Below are 17,745 nucleotides of genomic sequence, written 5' to 3'. Positions count from 1 at the left end.
TCCTCTCTTTTCTCTTTGGGTTTTGAAGCACTTCAGGCATGATAGAATGAAACATGCAACATAGCCAGCAGGAGGAGGAAACACACAAGCGCAGACAGACATTGGAAGGTCAGGCGGTTCATCAGTGGCCCCCCTTGTGTCCTACTTGAATGCATCCCTAAAGAAACGCAATTTATTCAAAGAGTCTCCGTTTAACAAGGTTAGAATCTATTAAGACGTTTGTCTCTTTTTCAGGGGCTGTAAAACAACAACAAAAAAAACAACATTAACATTAACACATCCAAAGAATCGATTGAGAACTGTAATATCCTTTATAAAACGTAGTCAGTGAGAGCAATTATTGCTTCCATAATTTATATCATATTTTTTATTTATGATTCTCTGTGTCTTACGCACCTGCACTCTGTCCCGTCCTCTAATTAGTCCCCGATTTATAGTGTCTATAAAAGATGCCCTGCATAAGCCTTATGCGGAGGCGCTGTACTTGCTGTCTTTCAAACAAATTGCAGTCTTTCCCAGCATGTGATGTACTGAAGATATTTCTAGACTAAGATTTAGATGTAGCTAAAACCAGTTTGCCAAGCTGATATTCTGGGATGAGGGCCAGTGTGTTGGTATAAATGCACTGGGATCACAGCTCTTTTTCCTCAGAAGGTCTCCGATAGAGAGTCTGTCTGCTGCCGTGCGGTGGACTGATTGATGGCTACCTATCCTCTTGCCTCTATCGCCATTAGTCACAACAGCAGAAATCGTTTTCCCCCCAGCAGAACTGTGACCCCTCATCTCACAACAGAACAGATGGAGAGCCAAACTGTAGACCTGCCTTTTCTTTAGTGACAACATTTTATGTTATTTTGACTTATGGATAAATGATTTATGCGTAAAGGCTTCTGCGACACAGCTGAGAAAGGCTACAAGAGGCGCTTTTATACATTTCCTATCTTGGCAAGCCAAATCTGTGTGTGTAATGCTCGAGGCATTTATCTGCTTTTATGCAGGACAGTGATGGTGACAAATCCCAGGGATCTCTGCTGAGGTTTGAGAAAAAGCTTCAGTGTCTCTGTTATCCTTTTTTGAAGCGCGCACAGTGCTAGTAAGCATATTCTATCACCTCAAGTAGTGTCTATAGAAGAGAACTGTATTTACAATCACTTTTTTTCCCTTTTTCACCCTGTCCAGCTTCTGCTTTCATCGGTCCATTGGAAAGTTGACATTTTAGTCATAAAAATTAAAGATGCATGATATATTGATTCTGTGTTTGATATTGTTCAACATTAGATTTTTTTTTTAAAGCAACAATTCACTGTTTGAAAGTTGGGGTTTTAATAGAAGTTGGCTGTCTATGCAGTAGAAATGTGATTTTATTTTTTCATGGAATGGAATGAAAAGGAAAATCAAAGTGTTGCTTATATTTAAACATAAAAGAGATTACTCTGCAATAAAAACATACTGCTGCTATTTTCAGAACTCTAAACTAACTATCCAGTTAAAATATGAATTATATCCCAAATTTGAAATCAGGAAGAAAAATGATCCTCAACACGGCCCTTAAAATGCGTCATTGTCATATGTAATCAAGAAGGTGCATTCTGCTCCTCCCAAAGCTTGAGTATGGCCAAAGTTTATTTTTTAATTATGGGCCTGATTTGTTTTATTTTAAACGATGTGCTCAATAATCTTTTACACATGTATGTCACAATACTGAAGAAAAGATAGCTCGTTACTTCCATTTCATTGCAGCTTTAAATATTAGAATGTTTTTAGATTTAAGTTCGCTCATTTCCCCAAATTGGATTTTTTGTTGTCATTTAACAGTCACTGGAATGTAATCTTTTAAATCACATGTTTTTAATGTGATGAATAATGAATATCCATTTTTCGTACTGTGAATTATAATGTTGTGATGCATAAATCACTTAATGCAGTTAAAATGAGTGATCTGATTGATCTTTTTTGTCTCAAAATAGTACAGAGAACAAGAATCGGTCTCAGTAACAGGTTCTTCTTGTCCTCAGTGCTGATTCTGCTGTTTCTTTCCTCTTGGTAAACAGATGAACTGAGGGGCTGCCATCAGAGTGCCTGTGTATTAAGGAAGTCGTCGCTTCCCTTCACTCTCAGCTGATGTCAGCGTTGTTATTGCTCAAAGTAAATGATGTGAAGATTATTCTCTGCATGCTGATGTCAGTAATAAGTTCAGTGGGCTTTGCTCTAAGCTGCTGATCATCAGTTGTTCTTTTCCTCAAACTGTATTTGCATGATGTCAGTGAGTGAAAGGCTTTGCTCCCAGTGGTTCATTAGCGTTGTACCGCAGACAGACTCTTTCCAAAGGCCACCATCTGATGCCTGTGCGGGGGCACTCGGCCCCCTGGGCAGGCTGAGAAAACTGTCCGCTGTGTAGCCTGATGCCAAATGCGCTGTGGACAGCTAATATGTTTGATAAGGTTCAGCATAATTAATTCAAAAGGAATTATCAAAATATTGTCTGTATTCATGAATAGGGCAGATTCGCAGTTGTTGGGAAAGCACAAATGCCTTCTGTCTTGTTGAGTGAATGTAGACCACTCATCCACTGTTTGATAAATGTTTTATTCATTCCCAAGTATGTAAGGCCTTTAAAAATCATAAGTTGAAAAAGATACTTGGTTATTCTTCCAGATACAGCTGTGTTTGCAGTAACAGTAAGCCTCGTTTTCTTCAGTGTTCCCAGAGAGAAAGGTTCTTTAAATTAGTTACAGATCACATCTGGTAAATAGTTATGTTCTTGACAAATTATGACATGAATAGCCAAGAGGATGTTTGGGGGCCTGATGCCTGAGATGCTTTTCAGATTTGTTTTGATGGAAGTTGATGACAGACAAAAAGAAACATAATATGTGGAGTAATAAAATACAAGAAGCAGACTTGATTTGAACAATTTTGATAAAGATCAGATGGCTAGTTTTTCCTCAAATCACAAACAAAAAAACAAACGACCAAGATTGTTGATTCATATGCACTATTTGTAGAATTACAGTCAAATAGATTTAGTTTGTTTATTCTCACTTATACATTAACTTTTACAAGTTTGGGCTCAGGAAAAGGAAATAATATGCTTTTATTTAACAAGGGTATTTTAAATTGATCACAAGTGACAGTGTAGTCATGTAGAATGTTACAATAGGTTTCTATTTCAAATAAATGTTGTTCTTTTTTAAACTTTTTAACTTAAATGTCTGTGTGTAATCACGGTTTCCAAAAAAAATTCCCAAAAACGTTTTCAAGACTGATGATAATAATGTTTCATGAACACCTAATCAACGTTTTAGAATAATTTCTGAAGAATGATTTCTGACTGCTGAAATTTCAGCTTTGTCATCAAAGGAATAAATGTAAAAATTTTACATCATACATAAAATATAGCAAAATACAAAACAGTTATTATAATATTTCACAATATCACTGTTTTTACTGTATTTTTGATCAAATAAATGCAATATTACAGTGAATAACAGTGTGTGGGAATTTATTTATATTTTATGAATAATTATGAATGTGGAAAGAAAGAATGATTAGCTCATATTAAACATATCACTCAATGTGCAGAGGAGCTGAACTGTATTTAAAAACATTTTAAAAAATAAATCATTAGAACAACATTTGACGTGACTGCAGGAATAACTTTTTTAATGAACTGGGTTTTAGTACAGTTTGATTTGAGACCTCCCATGGATCACTGTTAAAGGTTAAAATAGCTTTTCGGCCATACACAACCATACCGTTATAAAAACTTTGCTTTTCTGCTCACACCTTCCTGACCTTTAGCGCCTCTGTCGTCTACAGAGGGAGGGACAGGCTCAGGGCAATAACCCTCTCAGCCGATTCTCCAAGCAAAGCCCAAGGCTGGCCCGGTCCACACGCTTCCTGACACATTTCAGTGCTGACCTGTCAATCACCCTGCCAAGTCCCTGAATCGCTCTGACCCTTTTTCATGGCGATGCTTTTCCACTGGGCTTTGCTGTCAGAGACCCAGTGTGTGAGGCAGCAGAGAAAGATAAAGGAGACACACAGACACAAGTCATCTCCCTTCACTCACACTCTACTGATTTGTTACTGCAAACTCAGGCGTCCTACTAACATGAATAAAAGATAGGAGAGACTTTTAGGAAACACCTCACACTGGCTTTTATACCTCAACCAGATACACCAGAGGAAGGCATCATTTTGTGTAGCCTATGTGTGCGTGCTCTCTATTCGTCATGTGTTAAAAAAAGCATTTACTGTCCATTACACAAACAGTCCTGGGATTGAAACCAGTTTTATAGAGATATAGTGGCTTTCACTGTGAAAATTCTTCGAGGCAAGTAGAATCACATTGCAGAATGAATCTTGTGGTGGAGCTACAGTAGATTTCATTATCTGTGTTGTGTTGATTGAAGCAATTACTAGCAGCCTAATCAGCAAGGAAGCTGCTTTTTAAACTTTGCTCTTGCTAAAATGCCACAACACAGATAAATATATACAGAAACCCTCCATCATAAATTCTAATTATCAAGATGTCACTATATGCAATTTCAGACCTATTATAGCTGTGTATCATACCTGTTTGGATTAAAATACATTAAAATGCAACTGATTAATGTCAAAGCTGCGTGTTGCTTGTTGATACTTGTCACCCCACTTGCATATTTCATGTGTGATTTTTATGGTTTTATGAGAAAAGAAAAAAAACTCTTGATCAACAAAATAAATGCACTGTGGTGATGTCATCAGAAAATCTAAATATAATCTGATCCTCATCACCAGCTGGCATTTCAGTGATGAATCTAATCCAGACCAGTTATGAAAGACTTATTTTGTGTTATGCATTTAGAGGTTGTAAAACCGCTAACCTATTTTAGATAATGTTTCAGTATACTGGGCTTCATTTCAACTGTTTGATGTCCAAGTGTTTAAACCTGTGACTGTCGCAATACAGGCCAACAGCTTCTGACAGTCTTTTCCATACTGCTAACTCCCTGCTGCCAGCCGAAGAACGTAACTTGGCTTCAAGCTATGTTCATCAGTGCTATGGCAACTGCTCGCAGTGCAGTCAGTCCTAAAGATAAAAAAAAGAGTGAGTTATTAGCAGAAGCTAGGAAGATGTTGTCCATCAAGTGGTTACGGTTTGATGGATCTGTCAAATGAGGTTAGCATATGCTGTTTCTAACACCACAAATACATCATGCTTCTATGTAAGTCTGAGGAACTAGGCACTTGCAGTGATGTCTCTCTGCTGTGTTTAGAGAACATTTTCTCAGCAAATTCAGTTTCTCAGACTAAAACGTTTTTGCAAATGCAATGTTCGCTGCAGATATGAGATCCTACAAGAGAATGCAGGATTGAGTGTTCTTAATGTGTTCAAATTGCTCCATCTCACACACACATGTAATTTTCGGACACAACTGTATTTTTTAATAGAATTGTACATAAAATTTGTGTATATGTATGAGTATATATAATTATTTTCTTCAGTGTTTAATGACGCTTTTTTTCTCTTCATAGGTCATCCTCATTCTCACTAAATATTACCATGCAGACTCCAACAAAGTTCTTGAGAGTTCCCTTTGGAGGTAAGTGACAGAAGATTTTTTTCCCTTTCAGGTCAAATTTAGGTTCAAACACTTAAAGCCTACAGACTCAGAGACAAAAACGCCTTCAGTCACAATAGGAACCTTTTTTTAATGATGGGTTAGGAATAAAATCCCTTGTGGCACTTTTTCAGATGACAAGTCAATTTGTAATTGAAATTATTTTCCCTTGAGATTTTTTTTCAAGCTCTTCTATTGATTTATTTTATGCCAATTTTAGATTTCTCATGGAAAATATTAAATGCTATAGCTTCAGTCAGATCAAGTCAAGCTTATTGCCCTCTAACCATGTTTGTGAATTTTGCTGGGGAACAAAATCTAAATGTTGCCCTCTTACAGGTTGTACTGCTAAATGCAAAACAATTGAACAATTGTATTCAACATGACAAAACCACAACACGCACAGTACAGACAGCAAATGGCTAGACATTTACTATACAATATACACAGTTTGCTTGATTTTTTTTTTTTTTTTACCTCTAATCTCTGTATTTGCCCATTATCTGTCTTCAAACATATCCATTTATTATCATACATTTGTTAAATAAATTAAATACAAATTATACAGTAACATTTTACTGTATAATTTCTTTAGATTTTATTTAATCAGATCTTCGGTTAAGAATAAGAAATACCCTATGTGAATATGTGGGTTTCCAAACAAAAGATCTAGTATGCTAATTAAAATTGTATTCACTGCAGTGATTTTTGTTGTAGGGCTGAAATGATTAAAGATGAACAACATGATATATAAATATGGTATAAAACTGTCACTGTGATTTCTTGTCTAAGATCACTTCCTTATACTGTACAATCAATGGAAGTAAGCATTGCTAGATAACGCTAATAGATTACTTTTTTGAAAGATAATTTTTTATTAACATGACTGCTTTAATCAGGTGTTACTGTTTTAAGTAGTTACATATTGGATTAAATAGTTATAGATATTGAAATACAGTATGAATAATACAATTGAAACAAGATGCGTATGGAATTACCCGAGTGAGAGAGATATGTCGGAAAAGATAGAGTGCAGCATAAGGGGCGATTCACACAGAACACATTTTTGCTTTGAAAAACACGAGACACAGGCAATAGAATTGGGGAAAAAACTCGAGGTCTGGACTGGAGACGCTTTTTTTTTTCTCAAAAGTTGAACTTATTTTAACTTGGGCATTGTGTATTTAGAATGCCGTGTCATGAATGAGAAGCTGCAAAAGATGCAAGACGCAAGTGTAATGTCCAAACACGTCCATCTAGTGTGTGTTTACATAGAAAAACACTGGAAAGCTAGAGCAATGTGAACAGCTTCTGAAGCTCTGAAGAGAGAAAGAGAGATGCCAGTGAGGGCTGGAGTCTGACCTGATGGCCTTTTACACTGTTGTCCAGGAAGACAGAGCTCAGGTAAAGAGGAAGAACATAAGGCAAGAGGAGAGTCCAAGAGCAGATGCCAGTGAAAAGAGAGTGCATGTTGATGACTGAGGTCTTCGTTTATCCGGTTCAAAACATTCAAACTGACCGTCAGCAGATCACAGCTGACCCTCGTTGTAAAACATTTCACCCAACAGGCTTAGACTGTCTGTGGGCTAAGGAAACTGTCCCTTATGAAAAAAACAACAACAAAAAAAAAAAACAGGGCTATAAGAATTAAATACATTCCTTTGTTCAAACTATGCAATTTTACCATCTAAGAAGCTGAAGTTAATGTAGGGAGCATAGAGAGTACATCATTTAGAAATTACCATTGTTTATGCCTGGATCTCTCTTTTGTGTTGGTTTCTGCAGTTCTCTTGGGTGTGATAAGCGGGTCCAGTGCCTCTGCAGTGAACTTAGGGATGACTTAATTAGGACTGCCGAGGGCTTTTCTGGACCATGTGCTAATTGCCTCGCACTATCCACTATTAGCAACTAACCCTGACCGTTTAATGACCGCCAGCCAGGTCTTTGTTTGTTTTGTTTTGTTTGGGGCTTTGTAAACCTTTCTGGGTTAGGCAAAGTTAGGCTTAATCACCAGTCTATTGTGAGAGAAGCGTTTTTTTATTGTGGGGTTTAAAGATTGAGGCCACTGAAGTGTGAAAAGAAGATGGAGCTAAAAATATAGTGCTGCATATGGAATAATTGATGCCATGTTTGTTCCAATGCTCTCATTAGCCTGTCTGTCTGAGGTTGATACGAGGGTGGCATTAATTTTACATTGGGGCTCAGAATATATCAGTTGCACAGCTGCCTAATGACCAGGTGGAATGCTAAACACTGTCTTTTTCCCAGCTAGAGCTTCAGCATTTTACGGACCCCATGTTACATGCAGGCACACATATTAGAAATGTGCACTGAAGGAGCTGAAAGAAAGGGCACAAGACTGCACTTGACATGTGTTTGGGCAGGTAGGGTACCTCTGTGGCCATCTGGATATTTCTTTATGACAGGAAGGCAGAATTACAGTGCAATGCTTCCTTTTTCATTCAGTTCATGACGGTACTTCAAAGAGCTTCATGCTCTTCTTCATTCAGTTATTTGAGTCATAAGGGTATCATATTACTTATGTCACGTATTGAGTGCTGTATTTGACGCACTTGAGTTGCCTTACATTAGCACATGGTGTTTGTCCGGAACAGTTGGTGAGAACGGCCGCTCCACTCTCATGCCTCTCATGCAGGAAAATGTTTCACTAACACAGATGGCTTTTCTAAAAAAATCAATGTTCTAGAATAAATGAATCGAATTAGTAAAATTTTCTCTTATTTTATTCATGATATTCATAGAGCCGCCGAATCCCAGACTTCAAAGACCGGTCCGTCATTAACCAGACAACCAGTCTTTCTCTACAAGTCATTCAATGAATTATGTAGAGTCTTCCGTGTTGATGTTTTAATTGTTGTTGTTCAACTCATAAATTATGGACTGACATTATGATGGAACGGTCTGAATTCAAAGACACAGGGAGCAGATAAATCAAATTGAACTGGAGATTTAAGTTCAGCTCAGGCCGTGAGGCTTTTTATTTGTAGGCTTAAAGTTGAACGTTATCTGCAGCATGGTAGAAAAGTGTGTGAAATTCTTTTGGTAGTTTAGTAGGGTAGTAGCTTAAGGTAAAGGGTTTGTTCGTTTGACTAAATTAGAACAGTTTATGTCATTGTTTGACAGTTATTGTACTGTTATTTGGACAGTAAATGAAATACAGTAACAAAGTTTCTGGGAGGGCTGTTGATGAAGGAGAATCAAATCAAATTTTGATTAAATTGATAACAATATGTAGCATCCATCACTGAGAAAAAAAAAAGCAAGATTTGTTACACTATTATAGCAGATGATTAAATCTTTGAAATCACCTTTCAAAAAAAAAAAAAATATATATATATATATATTTTCATAACATTAATCATAAAGGAATATTGTATTTTGTCCTTGTCATTCTATGGGTATTTCCATGAGGTATTTTTTAATGATCAGTCTGCATGTACTTGCAAAAACACGAAGGTGGTACTTCAAGCTTGAATTGCTGTGATGGTAGAAAAATCCCCTTTTGCAGAATTTATGTGTTGGGGGCATGATTAATGGTGTAGTTTTTTTTATCACATTATTATTTTTGAATAATTAATCACACTATATTCAGTCGACAGCACTAGCTTCTGGATATATTCATGATACATGATTGTCCCTTGAATGTTTATGGCCATTAGAAGGTGTGGGGCTCCTACATAATGTAGGTATAATGACGGTGTAGGATCTGGCCGATCAGGGTACATAAAAAGAAATACATCAAAGCTGATTCAAAGACACCTAGAGAGGCACCTTAATAATTCATGATAGCACTAGCAGCTAGCACTAGTCCTGACAGACTTTACACACCTGAAAATATACTCATTAAATATACTCCATTAAACTCCACATATGTATGATGCTGTACTCTGTACTGCTATTACCAGTAGGACATAAGGTCAGGTTGGGTTGGAGGACGGATTCTGGAGGAATTGACAGAAAGAGCGAGGCAAGCAACTGTTCACACTGCATAGTGACACTTCATTTTGCTGATGGCGTCTTACCTTAGCATTTTATTTTTGCTACCAATCCTCTATAGTATCTTTAACATGAGCTTTCGTTTTTAACTCACTCTGTTTGTTTCTACGCTACTGCTCTTTATTTGTTGTTATTGACCTTTATGTCAGTAGAGAGAGGACGAGAACACCACAAGTCCGAGTGATCAATGAAAATGTGATTATATGTGTGTGTGTGTTTCCTCTGAAGTCTTGGTTAAATTCCCTATTGAGCAAATGACAGTGGTGAACTTCCCCCAAGGTTCTTTACTGTGATCAAAAATGCATGTTTCAGGGTCAGTGAAATTTGAAATTTACTCTATTTACGTGTATTTTTTTTTCATATCGACCACAGTCTTTTTGCATATGTTACTAATTTATATCTAAATGATCCAAGTCTGAAGTGGGAAAACTACTCTCGTTTGAACTTGACTTAAGTACAGAGTCAGCAGCTAAACAAGCGTTTCTCAACCAGCAGCCCACGGCTGACAAGCTCTGACTTCTGTTCTCTAATTTTAACCATTTAGCATTGATGGTGTTTCATCTCTGCCTGTGCTTTCACCAGTGCACATGTATGAGCTGATGATAGTGACATTTTTGCATACCATGCAAATCATGTGTATAGTATATCCTTTTTAATTAAATTGACGGGAACGAACACCTATTATTTCAGTGGTGTGCACTTCGTCAACAGCCAGTCTAATAAGACGCTCGCAACACGTCTGTTTAGATCACGTCTCTCTTTTTAGTGCCAACAAGGAATTCAGATGATCCGAATACTGAGTTCACAAACTGCAATATCAGCGTTGGTACGTTCATTTGTGTTACAGATGTTCCCTTTTTAGTGAGAAACTTCACCTCATCTTTAGTTATAGATGTGAGAGGACAGCTAATAAAATGAGATCACTCTGGATTCCTTTCATATGTTGGCAAAAGATCGTCCAAGCTTGGTAAACGATCAGATTTAGACTTCTGACTTTGTGAAAATATTTCCAGTTTAGTGTACCATATGCAACAGATGTTTAGTGATTGGAGTGGGTGGTCTGTGGGCATGACTTCTGACGCTGAGACTAATATCTCGTTATTTTTAACAGTCCAAAAACACATTTTGTAAAATCTTTTTTTTTTGAACTTGCTATAACCCCCTTGAGGCCCCCTGAGGAGACACAGTTTGAAAGTCCATAATTTAAGCTACATTCCCACAGCATCCTAAAATAGTTGTATTTTCCTGATAAATGTGATTTTGCTCACACACAGTTCAGTTAGTTTCAGTAGTGATGATTGCATTATATAACTATATAAATATTCAGTATTCAGTATGTTGTGTGTCTGAACAAAACCTAACTGTTTCATTTGGACTAAAAGTCTCCATCTTTGATATTTACTTCAATTACAGTTACTCCGGTTACAGACATTATTCACAGGTATTGCGAGAGCAGAAATTGGGTTTGTCATTATTTGTTTATGCAGACAATATTCTAGTTGCTCCTGTAAGTGGTTTATGATGAGGACAATTTAAGAGTCACACCTATTGTGAAACTGAAAGAAAGATTTGAAAACCCCTTGTTATTTAGTGTAGATTATGATGATTTTTTAGGCACTGCTTCAAAATATTAATAACTATGCTTTCTATCAAGCTTGTAAAAGAGCCAGTGGGGTTTTTTTATTGATAGCTTTTTTTCCTGTTGTATACAAATGACCACTTCTCAGAGTCTCTTTAGCAAACTCCCGGTCGCGCTGAAGCTGATTGTGCAGTTTTGAGAGCACAGACGCAGGCGGCATGAATACATTCTGATGTGTTTATCTGGAGTGCGCCGCAAATAACAGGAGTGCGCGCACGGAGAACAGACAGGGAGCTGTTGTGCATGTAGACGCAGGAGTACACCCACATTCACACGTTGGAAGCGGAGCAGCACTTTCAATCACACCTTTCAAATGCATTTTGTGTTTCACACTCTCTCACACATACTCACACATGTCTTGTGCAGATGGGATTTATAATTCATGTGTTCTTCACACATCTTTTGAACTGCTGAAGGAGGATTGCCAAGAGACATTCCCCCCCATCATGCCTCACTAACTCACACACACACACACACACACACACACACATACAGTTCTCAAGGGGATTCACTCCTCCATAATACATGAAGAGATTCTCCAGCATCCCTTCAAACCCCACCCCTCTGACCCCCTGTGCCTCCAACAAGTGTAATTAAGGGTCCTTGGGGGAGGAAGAGGGAGCGAAATGAAATCACTTCAGGCGATGCCTCCCGGGCCACCAGTCAGCACTGTCTTTTTTTTTAGAGACTGGTTTTAGTATCTCAACATCCCAGCTGTTTATATCTTCGCTTTATTCATTTTTCTTTTGTTAACATCATATTTCATTTATTCTTTGTTCTACTTGCATTTATCACAGCTGCTGCTTCTCTCCATCGCTCTGTATCTTCCTTGTTCATCCAGTCACCCGTCACTTAGCCCACGCAGAATCAGCACAGAAAGCTCTGCAGATTTCCACAGAATAAGAACGACTTTCATTCACAGAGTTCTACATATCTTCCCGCCTCCTCCATGTTTGTTTATTAAATATTTTGGCTTTTTTGATTATCGCTGGGAGTGTAATACTGTCAGGTCTGGTTAACACTTTTTACCATGAGTTTTACCACAATGGCGAGCAACAGGTTCTCTGTGTTGTAAGAAAGGTTGCATTTATTTGTTCAAAACCACATTGAAAACAGGTGTTGTGAAATATTATTACAATTTAAAACATTTCTGTAATGGCAAAGCTGAGTTTTCAGCAGCCATTACTTCAATCTTCAGTTTCACGTGATCTGTCAGAACGTATTCTAATTTGATGATTTAGTGCTCAAGAAATATTTCTTATTATCATCAATGTTGAAAAGAATTGGGCTACTTACAGGGATAGTTCACCCAAAAATTCTGTCATTTAATTACTCACCCTCATGTTGTTCAAACCCGTAAGGGTCCATCTTTGGAGCACAAATTAAGATATGTTTGATGAAATCGGAGAGATTTCTGACCCTCCATAGACAGCAACGTAACTTAAATGTTCCAAGACAAAGAAACGTAGTAAGGACATCGGTAAAACAGTCCATGTGACATCAGTGATTCAACCATAATTTTAATTTTTGCATCGTGGTACTCTCCATAATGGCAGAATACTGATTTGGGGGAGAAGATTTTTTGAATAAAGTCGTTATTTTTGTTGTCTTTGCGCACAAAAATTATTCTCATAGCTTCATGAAAGCTCTCGGATTTCATCAAAAATATCTTAATTTGTGTTCTGAAGATGAACGAAGGACTTACGGGTTTGGAACGACATGAGGGTGAGTAATTAATGACTGAATTTTCATTTTTAGGTGAATATTTGTTTAGAAATGTTTGAAAATTTTAAAAAAGTAAAAAAAAAAATGTGTGTGTGTGTGTATATATATATATATATATATATATATATATATATAACATTTTCCTGTTTAACAAAAAGAAAAAATAGATCAAACTTTATTTTATTTTAATGACACAAATTAACTTATACACCTAGTATAAGTTAATTATTTGTTAATTAGGTGTATATTAGTCTTATACACCTAACAGTTCTCTAACAGTAAAAGTTTGAACAGTAAAAGGTTATAGTGCTGTAAATCTTTCTGTCATGACATGTAGCATGTGTTTCTCCGTGATTGAGATTTCCTGTTCTTCAGTTTGTAAACTCTGTACTCTTCTGCAAGAATCTTCCTCTTTCCCTTCTCACAGCCTCTGAGTTGTTAAATAGTTAATCCGTGCTCTGGCTCTTCACCTGCATGTATATTGTAATGTTATGGGTGCTTTGCACCACACTGGTGTTTCTGCAGAATCTGGGAGAAAAATAAGATCTGTAAGAATAACATAAACTATAGTTCGGTCTGTAAGGATGTTTTTTAAAGCCCTCTGAGGTCCTGAACCGAAAGACCTGTGTTCCTGTCTTCCTCTGTTTCTCACTCTCACACATGCACATGCAGAAGCCAGGAAAATGCTGCTTAGCGGAAAAGGAGAGAAAGGTCCAGGGAGGCATAATATGCAAGTTGTCATTCTCCACAGATCATCCTAGAGAGTCAAGAATTGAAATGTGAACCGTGCTCTATCAAATGTTCCCATGTCTATGTGGTGTTTTGTGTCATAAGAGCTTAAAGCGGCAGTAATGAGGGAAGGTGATGATGGTGCCATTCACAGTGACTCTATTTACACCTCAGAGCTGCTAATGATGATAATAAAGGGAAAGAAACACAAACAGAGAGTAAAATACTCATGCGCATGTACGTGCAAAGTAATTTCAATATCAATATCTCATATTTGTGTCCATGTATAAACAGCCTTTGCTATGATTTGTGCAGTATTAGCTTGTTCATTATGGCAATAAAGCTTCTTTGAGTTCTGAGAAAGATGTAGTGAATTGGTCAGCAAGATACTGATTAAATCAGCTAACTGGAAAGACTGTAGCTAATTCAACAGCTAGTCCCCAGCTGGTTTCTTGCACATTTCAAGTGGTTTTGCGTTTCCTACATCAAGGCTGCTGACTCATAAATACTTTCATCCACTCTGCTGTTTCTGTGGCAGTGAAAACTGCAGGGTGTGAGATATGATAGACATAGAGTCTGATAGGTTGTTGTGTGAGACAAAGAGAGATGCATATAATCTGATCTGCTGAAATGTCAGTTGAATTATTGTTTGGTGTGTAGGTGTGAACCAAGTTTAGAAATTAATTTTAATCGTTTTGCAGTATCTGCCCGCTTCAAATAGATGTTCAGGGGCATTTTTAACTTAATGGTGGATTTTTTTCTGATGATATAAAGACATGCAGTTTGCAATTTACTGTATATACTTACTGTAAGATGAATTAATGAACTGGAATAAATTCTTAATCTGATCAATTATTAACAGTCAAGAAAATCTTTTAAATATTTCCACAATTAATGAGTGTTTTGGCAAGGCACTGTCTACCATTTTATTTAAATGATTATTTATTTAATTTAATTTATATGTCATCTTTTGAGTTTTGGGCAGTTATCACTTTCAGTTTTTTCAACAACTCTGATCTGACAGATATAAGTCAGTATGGTAAGACACACATAAACTCGTAACTAGAACAATGGAACATAGCAAAAACTAACTATAATATTAATAATACTATAACCCTAAAAAACATGAATTCACTATGGGGTTATTTTTCCCCTCATTTGAAATATCCAGAGGTTTCTTTGTCAATTTCAGTGGCATTTTTGCCCATAGCCCTGGTCTGCTTCTGACCCTGGTGTAAATATCGTCTAACTGAAAGGATGTGAGTGAATGCTTTGAATTATGTGAAAATCTGAATGTATGTGTGTGGGTTTGCTTAGTCTATGGACAAAATTGTTCCTAGAAGTGAGCTCAATCAACGATTCATGAAGAAAGTACATTATGTGTTTTGTGTTTTATTACCCTGTAACCATTATTAATAATTAGCTTTATATGAAAATATTAGAAGTGTATGGTTTATCCTCTTTTAGATAAGTAAATGTGTGTGTCTATGTGAAAAAGGAGAAAAGAGGGAAGGAAAGACATGTAAATCTGGAATGTGAATGGTTTTTGAACTAGCTGAATGGAGTCAAACGCGTCGCCATCTGGAGAGAGTTTCACATTTCTGTGGACATTCCTTCAGTGACGAAAAACAGACTCGAACTAAATTACAGGCAGCTGCTGCTCTGAGAAACACATAGGGTTGAGTGAAGAGGAGGAGAGAGTGAAAAAACAAGTGTCCCCATGGATTTGTTCTTCATTTGCGTTTGAGAAAACTGTGAACGCATTCAGAGCTCAAAAAAAAACAATGGCACTTCTCTTGCCTCGTGCGTTTTCCTATTTACCCTCTCCAGTTGAAGCGCTTGGCTCGTCACCAGCAGGATTTCACCCCCTCTTTTTGTTGCTGAAGTGAGGCTGAAGTTCCGGACCTCACAGCTCAGGGGCTAAACGGTGCTGACAGAGCCTCTGTAATTACGAGACACTCGGGAGTTGTAGTTCTCCTGCTCTCGCCCTGTAGCGGCTGAAATGATCTATAGGTTTGAGCAGGTTAAGTACTGTAAAGCAGAATCATAAAGACGTTTCTGACAGGTGGTTAAGGGATCTTTCAGGCATGTCTTTGTGGTGTAGACGTGTGTCTACAGCGGCTTAGATATGCATATGCACACACTTTTTTTTTTTTTCATCAATACCCACCGCTTTTATCCTTCTCTCTCTCCTCTAGACATGAATAATACATTCCTTCATTTCCTTGGCCCGCTTTCTGACCACACACATGCTCACCACTGACCGTAACAATTTATTTCATACCAGATTACTTAGATCTCACCATAGACCGTGTTTCTGTAGTGCAAATGTCTGACAGTATTCAAAAAACTGTTCTCATACTATCTTACCAAATGCGCTGCTTTCCCTCGTTTAGTTTAGGGCCGTGTTGTGCTCTGATTTGAGTGGTCTCACACGGGCCTGGCTTTAAATCGAAGCTCTCGCGCACACACACAGACACACACTAATGCTCAAGAGTGAGTATTCAGCACGTTTCAGATGCGAGTTTACCATGGTGCTGTAGGCTCAGTGGGGTGCGCTGAGGATATACAGTCACACAACACGACACAACATAGAGACTATCCATCTCTCTCCATTTTCCAACAGACAACCTGCTGCGTGTGTGTCTCCGTGTGTGTGTTTGGCAAAGGTGCTTGGCAGACAAGCCCATCAATGCTGTGAAAGTGTTTGCCAGGCTTTTATCAAACACCTCTGCTGGAGCTCATTGATTCAGCCCGGCAGGGTGGTCAACCAAAAGAAATCCTTGGTTTAACTTCAGTGCATTTGCTGTGCCGGACTCTTGTATAATGACATGCGTTCTTGGAACTATTTTTTGTTTAAAATGAACAATGTAATAGTACTTAGTCAACCTGGCTAGAGATACAAAGCCGAACAACATATGTTATTATAATTAGATTTTTTTCTCGCTCTCTGAGGACTATTTGAGAAAAAACAAAAACCCCGATAGGAGTTCAGAGTGTGAAGAGACCTTGTTGTGCTGCTGAACACAGTGTACTTGGACAGCGGCCTAGCTTCAGGCACAGACGCAGAAAGCTCACTTTGCTATGATCTCGTTCTTTCACTCCTTCTCCTGCTTACTAAGGCCAACACCTACACAAACATGCACACAATAGGATGGAGGCTAGTGCAAGCAAACAGGGCAAATTCATGGTGTGAAAATGTGGCATAGCACATGCAGCAGCAGTTAGTTATAAAGCAACTAATTGATACATCATTTAAAAACATTTTTAATTGTGGCCTAAGTGTCCAAAAAGGGACTTTTTATTATTTGATTGTATATCATTTGATATATTTAAACTATATCAACAGCGGCTTATCACAATGTAAGGAATTTTGCAAAAGAGTAATACCCCACTTCACTTCCTGTCTCTTCTACACTGTCCTGTCTTAATAAAGGCAAAAAACACCAAAAAATAATAATAATAATTTTGATTGTTTCAGTGTCATCATATTCAGACTGGTAGATCTAGATCTAGTGCAGCTGTGTTTTTTTAAAGGTATTAAAATATTAAAGAACCTTATGTGCAGGTTTCATTAATTAAGAAGCGTTATAATAGCATTTTTCATGGGCATTTTCCACTCTTTCTATGATTTAAAACTGACACCTTTTGCTGCTGCACAGACTTCTATGTAAATGCTTTCCTCACAAATTAAATGTGATACAGCTCTGGCTCAAAGCTCCAGTTCCCCTCACACACAAGGCTAACTTGTGCTGTATTGTCTAACTTAATTTATAATTTCTCTAATCCTTCAAAAAAAACAGCCTCTTTGCAAAGCTTGCATTGCATAATATTACATACACTGATTTTTGTGATGTTTTAACATCTCAGTAATCTTTGCAGATTGTGTGAATGTATGTCATCTGTTTTATTCGGAAAATTGCACAAATGTAAAATGAGTTGTTTTTTTTGTTTTGTTTTTCTCAAATTTTTACTAAGGTTTGAGCATTGATTAGGGGGGTCAGTAGCATGCACGCCTCCTGTAGTGCT

General features: G+C 37.4%; 1 protein-coding gene across 1 annotated transcript in view; it reads left to right on the top strand.

The window, feature by feature from the left end:
* sorcs2 (sortilin-related VPS10 domain containing receptor 2) overlaps positions 1 to 17,745 on the top strand; it is a 161,241-nt gene that overhangs the window by 57,322 nt on the left and 86,174 nt on the right. The window contains exon 2 of the mRNA XM_058782172.1: positions 5,521 to 5,588. Coding sequence (XP_058638155.1) covers positions 5,521 to 5,588 — 68 coding nt within the window. The remainder of the gene's footprint in view (positions 1 to 5,520; positions 5,589 to 17,745) is intronic.

This window comes from Onychostoma macrolepis, chromosome 07, assembly GCF_012432095.1.
Source record: "Onychostoma macrolepis isolate SWU-2019 chromosome 07, ASM1243209v1, whole genome shotgun sequence".
NCBI classification, from domain to species: Eukaryota; Metazoa; Chordata; class Actinopteri; order Cypriniformes; family Cyprinidae; genus Onychostoma; species Onychostoma macrolepis.
The sequence above is the reverse complement of the archived record's forward strand: the minus strand, read 5'-3'. Positions and strand labels throughout refer to the sequence as shown.